General features: G+C 58.2%; 6 protein-coding genes across 6 annotated transcripts; 5 read left to right on the top strand and 1 right to left on the bottom strand.

Moving 5' to 3' along the window:
* Positions 1-1,138: 1,138 nt before the first annotated feature.
* L226DRAFT_528988 (uncharacterized protein) lies at positions 1,139-3,319 on the top strand. Its single transcript, XM_067679504.1, is given in 4 exon segments — positions 1,139-1,557; positions 1,610-3,017; positions 3,036-3,037; positions 3,071-3,319. 2 exon segments carry the CDS (start codon positions 1,519-1,521, stop codon positions 3,002-3,004), a joined length of 1,434 nt encoding a protein of 477 aa, XP_067543433.1. The 5' UTR covers positions 1,139-1,518; the 3' UTR covers positions 3,005-3,017; positions 3,036-3,037; positions 3,071-3,319.
* A 204-nt stretch (positions 3,320-3,523) lies between these two features.
* L226DRAFT_607915 (uncharacterized protein) lies at positions 3,524-5,804 on the top strand. The gene is made up of 3 exons (XM_067685866.1): positions 3,524-3,607; positions 3,665-3,766; positions 3,835-5,804. The coding sequence occupies exon 3, from the start codon at positions 3,859-3,861 to the stop codon at positions 5,674-5,676; it is 1,818 nt and encodes a 605-aa protein (XP_067543434.1). The 5' UTR covers positions 3,524-3,607; positions 3,665-3,766; positions 3,835-3,858; the 3' UTR covers positions 5,677-5,804.
* Positions 5,805-6,176: 372 nt separating this feature from the next.
* On the top strand, positions 6,177-9,072 carry L226DRAFT_565390 (uncharacterized protein; the record flags this gene model as incomplete). Its single annotated transcript, XM_067683794.1, has 7 exons — positions 6,177-6,751; positions 6,808-6,958; positions 7,009-7,094; positions 7,159-7,210; positions 7,266-7,319; positions 7,369-8,879; positions 8,937-9,072. 7 exons carry the CDS (start codon positions 6,177-6,179, stop codon positions 9,070-9,072), a joined length of 2,565 nt encoding a protein of 854 aa, XP_067543435.1.
* A 1,310-nt stretch (positions 9,073-10,382) lies between these two features.
* L226DRAFT_565391 (uncharacterized protein) lies at positions 10,383-10,960 on the top strand (the record flags this gene model as incomplete). Its single annotated transcript, XM_067683795.1, has 4 exons — positions 10,383-10,496; positions 10,548-10,658; positions 10,719-10,806; positions 10,863-10,960. 4 exons carry the CDS (start codon positions 10,383-10,385, stop codon positions 10,958-10,960), a joined length of 411 nt encoding a protein of 136 aa, XP_067543436.1.
* A 292-nt stretch (positions 10,961-11,252) lies between these two features.
* On the top strand, positions 11,253-12,652 carry L226DRAFT_528993 (uncharacterized protein). Its single transcript, XM_067679505.1, has 7 exons — positions 11,253-11,505; positions 11,565-11,681; positions 11,760-11,795; positions 11,853-11,868; positions 11,920-11,987; positions 12,044-12,355; positions 12,405-12,652. The coding sequence occupies exons 1-6, from the start codon at positions 11,369-11,371 to the stop codon at positions 12,339-12,341; spliced, it is 672 nt and encodes a 223-aa protein (XP_067543437.1). The 5' UTR covers positions 11,253-11,368; the 3' UTR covers positions 12,342-12,355; positions 12,405-12,652.
* L226DRAFT_549431 (uncharacterized protein) lies at positions 12,443-18,097 on the bottom strand (the record flags this gene model as incomplete). The annotated part of the gene is made up of 5 exons (XM_067682678.1): positions 12,443-16,387; positions 16,440-16,568; positions 16,632-17,094; positions 17,806-17,936; positions 17,986-18,097. The coding sequence occupies 5 exons, from the start codon at positions 18,095-18,097 to the stop codon at positions 12,804-12,806; spliced, it is 4,419 nt and encodes a 1,472-aa protein (XP_067543438.1). The 3' UTR covers positions 12,443-12,803.
* Positions 18,098-18,294: the final 197 nt, after the last annotated feature.

An 18,294-nucleotide genomic window follows, 5' to 3' on the forward strand; every position in this document is an offset into this window, starting at 1 on the left:
CGATGGCATGCTCTGCCCCGCTCAAGCACGTCCATTTGTGGATGCTGGTGCCCTCTGCTGTCGCATCAAGCCTCTTCAATACGATTGGTGCATCGCATACACTTATTGGAGGCTGGACTATATTCCATATCAGAGCTGTTGTCTTTGGGATGGCGTCGATATCCTCCTGTTCGCACCTATCACTGCAAACTTATCGAATCATGTCACTGATGCGCCTCGGGACGTCCAAATGTGGCAACGGGTGTAGTATTGGCAAACCACTTCGCGTTGTAAGTATGTAGGCAAGCATGGCGTCGGACCGATGATTCCAGGCTTCTAACTTCCTAGTACACCGGTGATTCATCTCAGCGATGCACGGAAATGACAATGAGATATGAATGCAACGAGTATGTGCGTCATGCCCAGTAATGCATGCAAGGTGAGGGCCAGGCCTGGAAGTCCTCGATGATAGGACCCACTCGCAGCAACATGCAGTAACACTCTACGAACCGCCAATGGGTGCATGCCGCGCGTACACGCATGCAGGGTTCCGGCCGAATGCAAATGAGTTTTCCACAAGCGGGTAAATCTTGCTATGACGCTGTGTTAACACGCCAACACCGGGTTCTACGTCCTCATCCCATATGATATCGTGATAAATCTTCAGGAGTCTTCGCGAGGGTGTACTTACCTTCAATTTGCGCCCGGAGCGTCGTATAGAGGGCCAGTTTGCAACTGGTCCACCGGGCCCACGACCTTGCGTATCCAGCAAGGCTCCTGCGTGTACGTCGGATGTGCGAGCCGTCCAAGAACTAGACTGAGCGAACGCTGAACAACAGAGCAGGAAGTGAAGAAGATACGTACGCGGCTGGCAAAACCGGTGGCGGCGCTGAGCGCCCCCGGGAAAATGGATCGACAACGTGTTCGGCAAATACGAGGAGGACAGTTTGTCTGACGATGCCTTGCTTTCCTCCATCCTCTCGCCTCGTCAATCTCCTCGCTACGGTGAACATGGCCAGACGGACGACCGTCGTGCGGCGTATGTGCGACGAGTGCGCACCTGGGCGTCCCGGAGGAAATTACCACGCAGGAGTGGTTCGACTTTTTGTACGTGTGAAGCCTTAGCCTGGCCTCCCGCTTGCTCACTCCTTTCTACCTCAGACCATGTAAAGCCCTTGCACGTTAGTCTGTTCTTCATTTGCCCCCTGAACATTTTGCTGTCCTCGAGGCTGTTCGTCGGCCTCCCCATCCTGGGTCTCCCGCCGCCACTCCCGACGTTCGGTCCATCTTGGGCAACTCCGTACTAGTTGACGCGCTCTCTGGACCACACCTTGCGATCGTGCCCAGCCCCTTATTCTGATTACGACTGGCTCCTATATTCCCGCCAGCCACTTTCGAGGCTGGTAATGTCGGCCGCAGATAGTCCTGGCCGTTTACAAAGCTCGCCTCCAGTTTCCTCGGCTTCCCACATCTCGACGATCCATCATCGTGCCCATGCCCGCATTCGTACGTACCCTGCTTCCCGCAGGTCTCGCACCTATGCTGCTCCTAACGTGGGGATGTGCTTGGTTCGCAATGGTGAGTACGCCACAGCCCGTCTTGCAATAGGCGCTTATATGCACTCGCGCAGAGCGTCCTGATCTTCGGAATCGGATGCCTCCTTCCTTCGTTGCTGCCCAAACCACCCCCGCTCATCCAAAAACCTCGTATTGCCAAGAGCCGTTCTACTCCCGCCCTTCGCGCTGACCCGGAGCCACTTCCCCATCAGCCCGAGGATGAGCCGTCGTCCTCGGTCGAGTTCAGGCCGACCCTTCAGCGTGCTGCCACAGTCGAGGAGGCGTCTCCAGTGTCGACACCGCTGAAGAGGCCCGCGTACAAAACGCTGTGGCCGCTCGCACACCACCCCGCACGTTCCATCGCCAACTCCCAGCCAGACGATCCGACGCCGACCCTGCGTCGTGCGGCAACCTTTTCAGAGGTGCTGTCGTCTCTGTCATCGTCTTCCAAGGTGTCCGCGATCAAGTCTGTGATCAAGAACGGCCGCTCAACTCCCGGCCCGAAGGCATCGGTGTCTTCTGGGAGTGAGGAGCTGGTGGATCCCCTGTCGCCTACGCGATACCATCCTGACCTGACGCCGATCGTCAGCGCGACCCCGTCCGCTGAAGGCAGTTATGCACAGGAAGCCTCTGTTCCCTCTTCTTCGAGCTCACCTACTCTTGCTGGTTCTCCTCGTTCTTGGCGCCATACCCGTCTTCCGAGCATGAAGATGTTCAAGTCGTTCTCAAAACGCATGTCGCCCAAGAGCAAGACCGACCCCGCGTCACATTCCCCGACGGCAGACGCATCCATCTTGTACGACACTGTGGGCCCTAAGGAGCAATGCACCGACGAACGCCCTAGGCATGCGCACCCCGATCGCCTCCGACGTCACCACGATACCTCCGCTGAAGTCCTGACGACCAAGTTCGTCAACCCCTTCCACGTTAAGCCCCGGAAGTCGCAGTCTATCGAACGCTCCGCCTCTCCGTCGCCGTCGCCGTCGTCGCGGCGTGTGTCTGGTCCTCGTCGCATGCTTGCGCCACTCAAGTTCATTCACGCGAACGAGTCGCACGTCTCTGCGGTGCCAGACTCCCCACGGTCGAGCGTATCGTCTGAGTCTACGGGACTCTCCACGTTCTCCTCACCCTCGGTCAAGTCCTCTTTCTCTTCCGCTTCGTCGAGCTCCCCACGCAGTGTGCCGCCGCGGACACAGCCGTATGGCGCACCGTACTACGCTGCAACACCTGCGCCGCGCGAGCGGCCGAGTTCCCGGCCTGCGGCGCGGCGCGCTGCATCGGTATCGCTCGACAGGCCCGAGACGGTTGCCGAGGAGAGCGGAGAGGACTCGGGGAACGCCCTCGGCCTGGAGCTGGGGCACGCGCGGAAGGGGAACGCGGCGACGATGCCGGTGCACCAGCGGAAGCGGTTCTTCAGACATCGGAGTACTGCGAGCGAGGGTGAGGCTCTTGGCGCAGCTGCCCGGTAGCACGTCGTTTAATGTGAGTGCTCGCACCTCGATGTCAGTGGACCAGCTTGACTCATGGATGTACAGATACCTACCATAGCACTTAGATGACGAAGTGACGATCAGACATGACAGACAGGACCCAGACGAGCAGCACATACCATAAAGATGACTTTGTATCCGTAGCGTGCGCGTGCCGCACGCAGAGTAGTACACCCATTCGTATAATCCGGGCGCGACGTATAGTCGTCGACGTTGACGCATATCATTATTGTTCATACATACGTATACGTATCCTGCAATGCACCACCACGATTCCTGCTGATTACGCGGTGCTCCTGACTTGTGCGCATGCTCTCGAACGCGGCGATGTATCTCGCTTGTGTTGCTGAACCGGTTCAATCTCAGGTGCCCGGTTCTGCTGGCGCTCTCTCATGTACGATCGGAAGTACGTCCGTCACGCCATCATCCCAGGGCGATACGGTGCTCAGTTTATGTAAGCTTCTAAGCCCTGACTGTGTGCGGCGAGGACGATCAGACTCACAACAAACAGACTTACTCTTTTAGCCGCAGCCAGCTCTAGGTCAGTGATCAATGTTACATGCATTCGGCCGAGCCTGCAAGGTACCCCAATCTTCTATCAACAATGATACATGTCGCCTTCTTGATGGTCGTTGACAGATCCATGACCGCATGCCGTCCTGATGAGCATCCATGGCTGAGGGGACTGCGAGCTTGCCCCCGGACAGAGTGTCCATGCACCTTTGCACTCTTCCACCTTGTGTGAGTCTCCTCCGGGCTTCTCCCGTCCTCTCCCGGTCGCACTAACTCTCAGACTCTCACTCTCGCAGAACAGATAGCTGGCGTGTGGCCGGATGGTCGATTCTCGGTGCCGACATTGTTTCCATCCCCCTTCAAGATCCACCCAGTGCAGGCTGAGGTCCCTCCCCGCCCTTCTCCTGATCACAGCACTCGCATCCTGCGCATCCGCATCTTCGGTCAACAGGACGATCGATGACCAGACGGGAGACAGCGTGACGGGTGTGGTGCCCACGTACTCTCCCCCGGCAGCGTGGAAGCAGGGCGCGACGTGCGACGGGTGTTTCATCAAGCTCGACCCGGACCACGTCCTCGGCGGGACATGGCACGACGCGACGCATTCTCCAAATGACGCGGAGCCGCTGCTCGTTACTGCGCAGTTCACTGGGACAGCCGTGTACGTCTACAATGTTATTGCGAACACCGTTCCGTACACCACCACGTACACGAGCCTCACATTCTCGTTGGACGGCGAGCAGGTGGGCTCGTATGTGCACGTTCCGACCTCGGACTCTGCGTTTCAGTACGACGTGCCCGTGTACACGAACGCGAACCTCGCGAACAAGCAGCATACGCTTGTCATCGAGGCGGCGGGTGACACGAACTCCTCCCTCATTCTGTTCGACTACATCGTCTACACGTTCACCGAGGACGATCCCACACCTCCGCCGTCATCCACAACGACGACGACAACGGCGGCTGCTCCCCCTACCACCACTTCCACGACGACGACAACTCAGCCCGTCACAACTTCGTCCACTACGACTAGCTCATCTTCGCTCTCGGTACTCCCATCAACCGGCTCAACTTCCACTCTTTCCTCTGGCACCAGTTCCTTGTCTGACTCGAACACCGCAACAAGCGGCGACTCCGCTCCTTCGACTGCATCGTCATCATCATCTTCTAGCTCACCCTCCTCGACCATCGCAGCCGCTCATATCACCCAGGACAACTCCTCGTTCCCTGTTGGCGCTGTAGCAGGCGGCGTTGTAGGCGGCGTCATCGTCATCGTCGTCCTGGTGTTTCTCATATGGCTCCTGCGAAAGCGGAGGAATCAGGAATTGGTAAAGCCGGCCTCCTTCGCTGTCGCAGCACCTGAGCACCATATGCACGACGCCAGCGACGCTCTGGTCACCGCTGGACCCTATGAACCCCGCTCCGGAGGTAGCGGTGCGCAGGCAACGGGACTCCCCGGGTCGGTGTACGATATCGCAGGGGAGGGGTCCGTGTTTGCCCCCAGTTCGTCTGGGTTCTCGCGTTCGGAGTACGCTGCTGCGTACCAGATCAACCCGACGGCGAGTACTGCGAGTCATTCGGGATACATCAACACGCAACTCGAAAACGCAGCGGCGCCTGGCTCCGATTACTCGTCGCGAGCCTCCACGGCGGATACGGCTGGGCAATCGCAGCGATCTGACAGCAGTCATGCCGGGCTGCGCCCCCTCCCTGTGCCCTCCTCGCTGCGCTCGCGGAGTACATCCTCGGGGACATCCCCAGCTCAATCTTCACTGCCATATGCGTCCCCAGTGACGTCTCCGAGTCCAGCTACCACAGATCCGTTCGTGGACCCCCCAAGCCACGCACGGACGGACTCCTCGATGTCGTCGCCACCCTCTTCGCGCGTGCACCCTAGCATCCCGGAGAAGTCGCCTCTGCGCTCAAGCGTGCACGCGACACGTACGCTGCCCGTTCCCCCGGCGCACAGTGTTGACGCGCCTATATCCCCGAGCGTCGCCTCGAACGGGACGGTATCGATTCTCCGTACGCAGGTCGCGGCGCTGCAGGAGGAGGTTGCGCGGTTGCGGGAGCAGAACGAGATGCAGGTTTTCATGGACGAGGCGCCTCCGCGGTACGATGAGGATGGTAGAATATAGTAGTATATATTGGACACTGTGTTATGTATGCCTTGTTAACTTTGTAGCTCGTTACAACTACGCATCCTTCAATACCCGATCGCAACGACTGATTGACTTCTAGGCCTACGTCCTGCATGCACAGTGGTGATGCACTGCAGTGTTGGACATGTCGAACGTCACGGCAACCATTACACCTTCACTTCCGGGCTTCGGCTGAGATTGAATCGCCAGATTCATCTGTCCGGCCTCATGTTCTCCGCCAGGTGTGTTGCGCCATTGCGGTTATCTGGAAGTTAGACATGCTCGAATTGCCACTTTTGGGCGTCTCGAGACGCTTCACATGACTCGATGAGTTTAGTCGCGACGCGCCTCGCGTTCGGTTCAACATTTCTAGCTTGCCCGACCACCACCACGATGGTCCTTAACCTCCACCAGCACCTCCAAAAACGCTGATGATAGTAAGTGAACACTGCGATTGAGAGCTGTGTGCTGCACTCACCGTGCAATCGTGATTTAGCATGTCTGAACCGGACGAGTACGACGCGTACTATCTCCCTGTGAACCCTGAAGACTTCGCAGCCATCGACGCTGCCGCAGCCCGCGCACTCGCGCAGGACAGCACATCGGAAGTCAACACTACTACTTCAACTCAAGTATCAGTCGATTTGGCCATCCGGGATCCAGCACGCGTCTCTCCTCCGTCCCCCGACGAGTATGACGAATATGATTTCTCTGAGTTCACGGCGGACGACTTCTTGCAGATCGACGCGTTTCTTGCTGCACGCGCACACGCGGCCACATTTTCTTCACCAGAGCTGGCCGCAGCTCCTGCGGTACACGCCGGACCCTCGGGAGGCGGACCCGAAAGAGCGGACGGGCGAAGTACTGGACGAGGAGACCGCGGCGGCGGAAACGGAGGTCCTCGCATACAAATTGCCGTGGAGGGAGCTGCGAACGCTGACACCTCTTCCTCTCGATATATGAAGGACGCTACTAGGGGGCGTGCTGCTGCTAAATCTAAGCGCAGCCCGTACGAACAATTTCGCAGCTGGAACCGGCAACTGTCGGTGACCGATCTTGCAGGCCCTTCGTGGTGGGTTAAGTTACCTCATTGGACGGCATGTGTGTCTCTGAGATGATGTTTTCTAGGTGTGAGGTTCAGTTCGACTACGGCTTGCGACAGAAGCGATACAAGAAGCTCGCTGACCGGCCACAGTCATTCGTAACCGAAGAAGGGAAAAAAATCACGGTAGCTCCAACAGTGGCTGCGATGAACGACCGCACTGTAACGCGCGGCCGGGTAGGTGCACAAATGGGAAAGTTACATTGAGCCTAACCTCTGTATCACAGTCTGTACACAAAGTACTTGAACGCGAGATCCAGCCTGAGACGGTTCCCGTCAGTATTACAACCGCGGAGGAACGTTGGGCTTTACGGTGCGTTCTTCCGCAACTACACAGTGACCTTTAATGAACACGATGTCTGATGTATATCTCGCAGCCTCGTAAATATGCTTGTGTCGCTACAAACCTTATTAGACCAGGGCCTTTGTGTATGATCAAGTTGATTCGCCATGTCTACCCATTTACTAAAGTTACTTTTGTCAGCGAGAAATGCCCGTGTTTGGCATGGTTCATAACCAGGTCGTTACTGGAATCATTGTGCGTGTTACATCTGTCACTGACATGATGGTCGCTGACACGATTTCAGGACGAGATTGTCCGGAAACCAACATCAACACCCGCCCAGGCATCGGATCCACCACCTCCTGTTGAGCTCAACCTTTCAAGAAGTAGCCCTAACAAGCGTTCTTCCTCTCACACTCCACGGAAGTCACGCTCGAAGAAGAGTCGCCAGGAAGCCGACCCAGATCAGCCACAGATCACGAGCTTCTTCACCCCATCGAAGGTCGATCGAAACGACTCTGCGATGTCTGTAGACAACGGCGAGCCATCGACTCCCCCTCCAGCTTTGAATCCGCTCCCCGGACTCAATACAAAGGAGCAAGCTATACCGGGCACAACTTGTTATAGTTTGCATCTTTCTGACACAAAGACGCGGATACGGCCTACCCTCCCCCCGGACGAGGACACATACGCGTCCCGTATCCAGCTGATGCTCTACCACAGACTCCTGAGCAATCTCCTCGCGACCACCGAGCCCACCATCCCCCATTTTCAACAGCTCGAGTTTGAAGTACTATGGGAGCGAGCAGGAGTGAACCCACAGCGCAAATTCTCCGAGTCATTCATGGGCCAGGCGGGGTTGTCTCCTTCCTCAGACAACACTTCTTCTGAAGGGAGCCCGTACCTGTCTGGCCTATCCTGTCTAGACGACCTCACAGCAGCGTGGAGGCACGCCGTCGAAGCGTTGAACGTCACCGGCATCGACAGGACGCTGACGCTCGTCTATCGGTCGCAACCCAGAAAGCATCATCGCATTGGTAAAGGCAAGGGCAAACAGAAGTCTGTCGGCCAGGCGACGTCGCTCTCAGACCAAGAAGCGCAGGACCTCGCCGCGGCGATCCAGGCGAGCGTCAGCGACCTGCAGCCTGGGCATGGCGGGGACGACGACCTCGCACGGGCAATCTTCGAGAGCTTGAAGGATTCCGTACACTCCGGGAAGGCGGTGGACGGGGATCTGGGGCTCCTTACGCATCCGTTTGGGCCGCCGATCTCGGAGATGTCTTCGTTTGCCACGGAGTCTTCGCAGAACGAGCTTGAGCGTGGCGAGAAGGATGTGCACTCGAGTTCCGAGACCCTCGCTGCAGATCCACAGCTCGCTTGGGCGCTGCAGCAATCCCTGTTGTCGCGGTTTGATGAGACTCCTGCGCTGAAGGAGGTGCTTGGACAGCCTGTCGATGGCGACGCTATGGGTGACTCGCCGGCTTCCCAGGACATCACACCCGAGCCCGTTACCAACGGAACCTCCCACCCTGCCGAGGAACCCGGTGCGAAAAAGCCTCACGCGGTGGATGAAGACCATTCGGGAGACTTGCTGCCCAAGACCGCGCCATCGTCACCCTCCCCCGCTGCAGAGGAATCTTCGGACGAGGAGGACATGACGGCAGCGGAACTAGAGACGGAGGCGAAGATCATTGGCACGAAGGAATTTGAGGTGGACGATGCATTCTTGGACGAGTACCTCACGAGGATCCTTGCGTGGTGGTACGGGGAGAGGCCGCCAGAGGGTGTCGATGTCGAGCTTACTCGGCGCTGCATGTACGTTCCAAGCCATCTCTCTAGTAAAACCGCGCTGACGCCGGCCTCGGCACATAGCACATGCGAGTACAGGGACGGCTGCGAGTGGAGGGAGAAGAAGGCGGAGGAGGCCTTGCGAAAATACAAAGAACGCAAGGACTCCGAGTCTGGCTCTCGATCGGGCTCTGCGGGAGCAGTCGAGGCTTGGTTGTAAGTACGCATACCTTCTTCTTCGCGTCTGCACTTGGACACGCATTGTTATGGTAGGACTTTGCTGTTTTGTACGGTACATGATCTTTTAGTAGTGGTGCCCCTCGAGGCGCCGGTCAATACCACGGATCACAGGAAGGTTGGAAGCTGTGCTGTTTCTCCTTCTCTAACTACCACCATTCCGGCGAACGCACATGTACAGCCTCAGATTGAGCGGCAGGACCGCTGCTCTGTGCATAGCAAGGCTCGGCGATATCGTCTGTGTTGGCGAATTTGTCTAACTCTACCGCCCGCATGGTGCATCGCACTGACACCTGGCCAAGACTATCTCGTGATGTGGGACAGGTGTGTAAGAAGCACCAATATTCCGACTATTAGACTTCTGACAATCTGTCCTTGCGGCTTTCGCATGGACCCGATACATATCTCTGGACCGACTTGCGACTTGCGATTCGGAGGTCGCGTACTAGACCGTCGACGTGACCATCAAAAGCGCCAGGAACGCCGTTCTGAAACCGCGCGGATGTTCTCCTGGATGTCTAGGAACACCATCTTGCCAGCACCGACTTCGGGGGATGGTGTCACGGTCGTGCAACGACGAGCGTGCGCATCACGCATATACCCCCAACTGATGGCCTATGACACACTTTCGGGGGTAGCCCGTGCATGCTCACTTAACACGAAGGTTCAGCAACCTGGAGGTGAACTTGAGTAGAGCTCTCGAGATTTTAAACCGAACGGTCGGTATATGACACCTTATTCCGTGTGGAACGCTCTGGTGACGCAGTACATTGTCAGTCACCGATCGCTCATCACCCGGAGAGCAATGTACCGCTATGACCAAAGTGACCAGCAGCGGCTGCCCATGGTCATCGAACTCGGATGCGGTGGTATCCAGCGGCCATCCCATCGTGCGCTGATTCTCACACCTCCTGAGACGAATCCCCTCCGGCTCTGGTCCCGTCTAGTCAACCCGAGTCCATCGGCGACTCGCCAGCAGGCGACTCACGGAACAGCGCTCTGAGTCTCCTTGCTCTGCAATGGTTTCCTGTTGCCGAGACGGGCGGCATCCGAGTCCAGGTACCGCCGGCACGTCAAAACATGTTGGTATTGTTCTCGGGATCCCTATATAAGCACGCGCAGCTGCCGCCGTGCTCCCCAGCCACTCTCGCAGCGCGGTCAGCTCACCTGGACGTCGAACGTCTAGCATTCACCGACTACTGTACGATATCCTTCTGTTCTGTCTTCGCTCTCGTCACTGCTGTGCGGCAGTCTCTCTGTGCTTCACGCTTCCCCACAATCATCTTAGAGTCCATGGCACCCTTCACGTATCTTGTTCTTGCTCTTGCTCTGGTCAGCTCCGCGTTGGCAGCCCCTGCTCCTGCAACTCCCGAGATGCTCGAGAAGCGCATTACCCATAGCGGGAGGGTATGTTTACTATGCACTTGATGGCCCAACCAAAGCTCACTGCTTTGACAGGGCACCTTCTTCGCCGTCGGACTTGGTGCATGCGGCAAGGTCAATGTGGACAGCGACCACATAGTCGCCATCTCGTCTTCGAGGTTTGGTGGCGGTGGTAACTGCGACCAGGTAAGCACGCTACCTTCCCCCATAGCGTACTGAACGATCTTTACCAACCCTGGTCCGCAGTTTGTTGAGATCGTCAACAAGAAGAACGGCAAGCATGCCTTCGGTCTTGTACGAGATGAGTGCCCAGGCTGTGGTTCCGGTGACCTCGGTAAGCTTGGCTGCCTTCTATGTACCTAGCGGTGTTCTGACCTGGGATGGTGATAGACATGAGCCCTTCTCTCTTCAAAGTTTTGGGCGCATCATTGGACGAGGGTGTCATTAGCATTGACTGGCATTTCAAGCAGAAGGGTTTCAAGCCCTGAGTATATGAATACTGCCAGCGAAGACTCGCGGTGCCATCAGTGAAGATGGAGACAGGACAATCACCATAGTAGATGCAACCCCCTTGTATGACCTGTATCCATAGCCTCAGTCCGGTGAATGCTACGAACTGTTACGACCCAGACTTACCGTTTGAGGGCAACAAGTATGTAGTAGACGCTGCGCGCAGTCCAAGGGCGTCCCGACAACCGTTCCGAGGAAATCGGATATCGGATGTTGCGGAGCTGTTGCTAAGTATACTGTACGGCTGCAACCTAATCTTAGCTCTATTCACACACCCACCACCTGCTACTTCAGACTACACCTGCGTCCTGGCACGCCGAGGACGAAAGAGAGGACGGCATCGACGAACCCGGGATATTCACATCTGAGACACGCGCGCCGGCACGATGGAAGGCGGGTGGGAGGATCACCTTCACTTCGGACTTCTAGGCGAGCATGTTCTTGTCGACGGCCTCCACCTTGATTCCGCCTGGTCCTTCTGCCTCGCATCCATCCTCACTATCTTCATCTGTCTTTCTGAGAGGTGAGAGACGTACAATTCCACCTGTAAGGGACCTCCGCTCAAGAATAGTACGCTTTCAGGGTCTTGACCTATGCCATATCGAAAAAGTGGAACCCGTTCTCGTCCCGAAGGCAATCCCGCGTTGGCACCGCGCTGTGGCGATCATGCCTCTACTGGCTCGTCACCTTTGACAGACTGTGCGTATATTCGGAGTGACGGAAGGCTAGCATATCGTGTCGCGGACATGAGTTGCTGAATGACGGGCGCGCTCCCAGGTTGTACATGCTCATCGGGATGACGTTCAGCCTCGGGTGAGTACTTGCTCTCTCTATTCATGACAGTGTCCTGATACATTTGTTGTGGTCAAGGCTAATTGTTGTAGCTGTAAGTGCTGTTACCCAACCCCGTGCATGCCCCGAGGCTCACCTCGGCCAGATTACCACCCTTGCCGCAGGCCAGTTCGTCATTGAGTACCTGGACCTTGCCCCACACAACTCTCGCGAGTACGTCCCTTTCCCATTGAGATAACAACCCACACCCACACCTCACGCTTTCGCAGCCCTGAGCATGTGAAGGAGCCCCTCCTCCCCTCACCCATGGATGACCGCTCCAGCTCTGAGGCAAGCTCTTCCTACCCTCCCTCGCGCCCCAACCGCCCCCGCTCCAGGTCAAAACCCGACAGCATATTCATTCACCCGAACCACTCCAACATCGCCCGCGCTGACGCAGCCGCCGTCCAGCTCGGCCTGTCAGGAGACACGGACCTCGTCAAGGGGAACGTGTACCCTGCGGACGGAGAGACGTGGGAGCATGGCCGCGGACGAGACGTGGCGCGAGAGCTGTTGTTGGGTCGGTGATCCAACACCGCTCAGTGAGTCCATCTGGCGCTCCCCTATGTAGCAACTAACTTTTTTTTGCAGGATCTTCTTGATTATCTTTGTTAGATGACACGCGCTGGGATTTCCTTCTTGCCGTTCCCCGGTTCGCATAAGTTATACCATGTATCCTACCGACACTCTACTCTTGCTTTCCGAGAATGCTATAGCCAGCCTACATGTAACAACCAGCACGCCCACACGCCCGTAACTCGTATACAATATTCGAATCACCTACATACGGCAAGATGTAAACTAAACGGCTGAGTACCACTAACTTAATCTTAGCGAGTGAGCGAGAGCAACCGCCGAACGTGGCAGAGATAATGCGTTATGAGTAACTTGACTTGCTATCAACGGTTCTCCATGTGTGTTTGTCCTTCCATAATCCAAGGTAAGGGACCCCAACAGCACGTCCCCAAACGTCCCGAGCCCCATCGTTCATCAACCACGCCCAGCACCCCCACTCACCACCCCCCGTGGCGGCACGCCTCCCCGTCGGGCACCTCCTGGTCCTGCCAGGCCCGCAGGGGCCGTCTCGTCCACGGCGCGCTGCCACCTATCGATCAACTTCGACACGCCCTGGTACGGCTTCTCGGGCGACGGCGAGCGCAGGTTCGGGTTCTGGCTCGCCACCTCGAGGTTCGCCGACCCTGACACCTTGCGCTCCATTTTCGGCGATGGAGGCGGGCCCAGGCCGATATCTCCGCGTGTAGATGCACGCGACGGCTGGTCACGCGAAGGCTCGACGGAGAGGGGGGAGCGGCGCGACGGGAGGCCGTTCACTGGTGCCTGCCCTTGGGCCGACGAGCTGCTGGGGTTGAACGAACTCGAGTATGGTGTCTCGAGACGGCCAACGGGCGACGACCGTGAGGGCAAACCCGTCGGCGACGTCCTATGCTTTGCGAAGTCGCGTCCATACTGCGACCGACCAGTATCCTCAGGCACAGCCAGGCTGGCCTTGGTGAGCACGGGGGAGCTCGTGGGTGACAGCTTCGGGAACCGCGTCGCCGCTGACGAGGGCGATGGGACAGCGAGATCTGACGCCGTGCTGGGCTTGCTCTGATGCGTCTGCGTTTTCAGCGACGAGAGCGCGGCGGGCTTCGAAGGCGCGAGTGGTTTGGTTCCAATCGTCTCGTAGTGCTGCACCATGTCGGATATCGAGCTTCGTCTGACTCCTTTCCGCGAGCGCGGGGTATCAGGAGGGGAGAGCGCCTGCTGGGCGAAGGACGCGGCAGCTTCAGTGGACGAGGGGATGCCCAGCTCACCCGGGGTCGACCGGGATGCGGACACGGGGGCGATGAACATCGACGCAGGCCGTGACCGACCAGTAGAAGTCGGCGGCTCCGGCGTCGCAGCAGGGGGTATAGGCAGCCGTCGCGACCTACCTGTCGACTGCTGGATAGAAGATGCCTGCTTCGAGTGCTTGCTCGGGGACGGGGGTGGCGGCATCTGTTGCGGAGAGGACGACCTCGGCTTGTTCGTCAGTGGTGGAGGCTTCATCGTCGATGCCGGTACGATGACCGAGTTGCGCTTGCCGGCAGCCGCAGACGGGGCACGCTCCGTCGGGCTCTTGCTCTTCTCGACACCTCCACCCCACAAGTCCACCAGGTCATGCACCGAGCTCTGCCGGCCTTTACTCCTCGTTCTCCGCCTCCGCTGGCCGTCCGCTGGAGGCACCATCGCAGAGCCATTGAACTGCATTCTGCCCTTAGAGGCGACCTTCCCGAGCTCGTCCGCCTTCTCGCCCACCCCACCTTTCTGCATGTACCCGTTCACGTCCTCTGGTTCCTCGTCCCCGCTCGACGACATCGAGCCCTGCTTTGATCTCGTCCGCGTCCGATCCCGCTTGGGGGACGACACCGGGCTCCAGTTGTCGGTAAGCCCACTAGGGGACGGGGTCGTCTTCTGCCGGGCACCAGTGCTGGTGGTCCCTTTGGTGGGTATTTGCAACCCAAGCCCAGCGGTACTCACGTCGTTGCGCGTGATGAACGCCTTAGTCGCTGTCACCGCCGCAGCCGGCGCAGGGGACTTGGACTTTGACCGCGACCGCCGCTTCTCTCTGTCCTTCTTCTCCTTCTCTTTCTCTCTCTCCCTCTCTTTGGCCCGCTCCTTCTCCCTCCGCTCCCGCTCGGACTTGCCAGCTGGGATCTGGTCCAGCCTATCCAGCGCCATGTTCCACTCGCGCTCGAGCTCCGTCACGGCCGACTGCGCCTGCGGCATGGGCGATGGAGCGGGCACATTCTCCGCCTCAAGTGGCTTCTGCAGCGCGACAGGCGAGCGTTCGATATAGCTCGCGCGCTTGCTTGGGGAGTCCCGCAGGACAGGTTGCGCCCCTTGAGCCTGTGCGAGGGAGAGGCCCGTCGAGCGCGAGCCCAGAGGCCCACCCATCGGCTCGTCCGTGCCCGTAAGCCAGTCGTGCGGCTCAGCACGGGGTCGCGGGGGCAGCGACGGGGGCGACGGGGCATTCGGATCCGGACCAGAGAAGAGGTCAGGCTGAGCCTGTGCCGTGGTCTTCATTGACACCGAGCTTCTGTGCTTGCGCGTCAGCGACGGCCGGCTGGCGAGCGGCTGTGCCTGCGACTGCTTGCTGGGTCCGTCCTCGGTCTTCGTCTGCACCGACTCGACGTTGCGGAGGAATGTCGACTGGCGCGAGCCTGGGACGCGCGTTTCGCGCATGGCCGTCCCGGTGACTTGTTGCGAGCGGACACCGTCGAATCGTCCCTTTACGCCGCCTGGTGCGGTGAGACCCTGATTGCCAGTGCCGTGCCCCGCAGCACCCATGTAGCTGCTGCGCGAGGGCGGTCGGTCGGCCGGACGCGATGGCATAGAGGGGACCTTCTCCGCGGTAGAGACCCCTGGTGATGGCGAACCGAACGTCCGGTCGAGATCCTCGAGCGACGGGAAGCGTTCCTCTGCAGACAAGCCTTCTTGTGGCTGAGAAGTGGACTGCACATGTTGTCGCCACGTCTGTGACGGAGGAGGTATTGGAGACAAGTTGGCCGACTGTGGTTGCGCTTGAGGCTGCGACGAGGGTTGTGGTGATGGTGTCGGTCGCGATGCATGAATACTCGGCGGGTGGTATGTTGTGTTCGAAGTCCCGAGCCCACCGCTGCCGGAGGGAGGCACGAGGTTGTATGGAGTGCTTGACGACGCCGAAGACGATCCGAAGCTCGCCAGACCCGTCCTGCTCATCCGAGCCTCGCCGAGTGTGGGCGCCTGCGGCTGTGAGGAGAAGCCCAAACCATCGAACGCGTCCTTGCCTATTCGGCTTTGACGGTACCGCGACGGCTGTTGTTGAAGTGGAGGGCGAGACGAGGACTGAGACTGAGACTGCGATGACGACGCCGATGCCGACGCAACCTTAGATGGTTCGAACGCATCTCCAAACCCGGTCCCGAACCCAGACGAGGTCCCCTCGACTGGCTTACTGGGTGGAGGTTGAGGTGAGCGAGAAGAGAACTTGCTCCCGAAGCTCGAAGAGAAGTCACTGTCAAACGCGCGTCGCGAGTCGCCCGCGTCCGGCTTCTGTGCTGACTGACGCGAGCCGATGCTCCAAGCGTCCGTGTCGCCCTTGTTGGCTAGAGACGCAGAGTCCGCGCCGAGAGAGGGAAGTCCAGACCGCGCAGCCCGCAGCCCCTTCCACGCGCGGTCATCCTCGTCGCCGAACTTCGTTTCGAAAGTCACCGGCTTCTCCGGACTGGCAGGGCGTGATGGAGGTTTGCCACCCTGTGGCGGTCGTCCACGGCGCATAGGTGCAATCGCTTCGAGCACCTTCTCGCGAGCCTCCACGCCAGCGTTCTTTGGAGGGACCTGCTGCGACTTGTACGAGACGAGGTCGTCGAGAGGGTTGGCGGCAATGTTCGGTGACAGAGCCTGGAGCGGCGGTTGCAGCGAGCGTGGCGAGAGAGGCTCCTTTACAGGAATGTTGTAGTGGAACTTGGATTTCGTGCCACGCAGGTTGTGGACGTGTTGGAGGATCTCAAAGACGGAGGGACGCTGCGCTCCATGCTCTTTCAGCATCGAACCTGTAACAGTGTCAATCAAGCACAAGTTTGTTGTTTTTATGAGAAGACCTACCTATCAGGCTGTTCATGTTGGCCGAGTATACGGGATATGGTGGGATCTTGTACTGTACGTTCAAGATCGCGAGAGGCCCATGTTCCTCAAATGGGGTCGTGTAGTAACAGAGCTTGTAAAGAAGCACGCCTGACACAGAGACGTCACGATTCACCTCGGTCAACATCGGTCAACATGTGGCACAATACGTACCTAACGCCCAGACGTCACTCTTCTCGTCGATAGGTCGGCGAAGGTGAACGTCAATCATCTCGGGTGCCCGATATTGCAGCGTAGTATGTCGGTTGAGATCGGTTTCGAGCATGCGAAGCTCCTGCGTGTTTGCCGGCACCTTCTGGACGGGGCTAGCACTGCCAAAGTCGCATAGCTTGTATGATGTCGGGGACGATTGGAGGATGTTCTCAACCTTGAGGTCGCGGTGGAGGATGGGTGGCTTGAGTGCGTGCATGGCTGCGAGGCCTTCGCAGACGTCAACGAAAATGGTGAGGATCTCGGCCTCAGTGAGACGTTCGCGGAGACGGCGGTTCATCATGTCAATGATGCCTCCCCCGGGACAGAACTCCATGAGGATGAAGACCTCGTATGTGCCGTTCGCCATTCGATGCCACGCAGCATCGATGAGAAAGACGATATTAGGGTGGCCCTTGAGAATACGCTGTGTTCCACGAGTTAGTGACAGTAATGAGCACGAAGTTCAGAAACATGACGGCATCATATCTGTCCGTTCACCAGTCGTCGCCCTACAGTTGCATTCCCACTCGGCGACCAATCCACTCGCGCCGCTATGCAACAGTGTCTACTGGTTGACCTGTCGCTTCACCTCCAATCACTGGAGCACGCAAGTGCGTGCTCAACAGCAAGGGGGAGCACGATGGTTCGTATTGCACGAGGCCAAGAGGTAATGTGCCCAGGAACACGGCGAGAGAGCGTCCAATTGATGCTATAAACGCATCTTGTTTTGTGCCTCCAACATAGACGCCCCTCGTGCGCAACAGTCCGTTGATTGCTCTGAGGAGAGCCTGGAGCAACCTCTAGGAAGAGTGGACGCGGGTCGGATTTCCAGTAAACGGGATCGCGGGAGTAACATGTTATGCAATAAGATGCATCCCGGCGATCGAGGTAATGGGAGTGGAACGAGCACAACAGCAGCACGGCAGGGGGTCAGACTCGTCGATGAGAACCCACTGCCATGTCCCCGTTACGACCGCACAGTGACCTGATGAAGCGCGACCCGGTCATAGCACGTACGCGAACAATCACCGTGATCAATTCGCAAGAGCATGCATGCATGAGCTTCGCTTCTCCGCGGACAATGCTTGAAGTCTCTCGAAGGTCGTTTGGACGACCGTAGTAATTGACTACTCACCATGATGTCCACCTCCTTCTTGACCTCCGAAAGCATGGCTTCATTTGGGACCGCGATGCGCTTAAGAACATGGTGTGTAGTATTGTAGACCGGCTGTGCGGTCCTGACGAGATAGACGTGGGCGAAGCCGCCTGAAGGGGGGTCGGGTTGAGATGGCTGGGCGATGTAGCAACGACGGACCTTGACTGAGGTAGCGCTCGACTACGACAGTATACTTGTTGACAGTGATCGACTGGCCGGGGACGAGCGTGCCCTTGTTGGGCTGCCCAAAGGCCTGCGGGTAAGCCTGCATCGCAGGCGAGAGGTGTGTGGGCAGGCCGTGGCCAGCACTCGGAGGAGGAGGAGTAGTAAGGTGGCCGTAGTCGACCACAACCAGCGAACCTTGCCATCCCACCGCGCCTTGCCACGTGCCGCCGTCCACCGGCGCTTCCTCACCTAAACGCGTCAACAGAGTCAAACAACGCGGGGAAAGCCCACGTGCCCTGTCTA

The sequence above is a fragment of the Lentinus tigrinus genome, assembly GCF_003813185.1.
Source record: "Lentinus tigrinus ALCF2SS1-7 unplaced genomic scaffold L226scaffold_1, whole genome shotgun sequence".
NCBI classification, from domain to species: domain Eukaryota; kingdom Fungi; phylum Basidiomycota; class Agaricomycetes; order Polyporales; family Polyporaceae; genus Lentinus; species Lentinus tigrinus.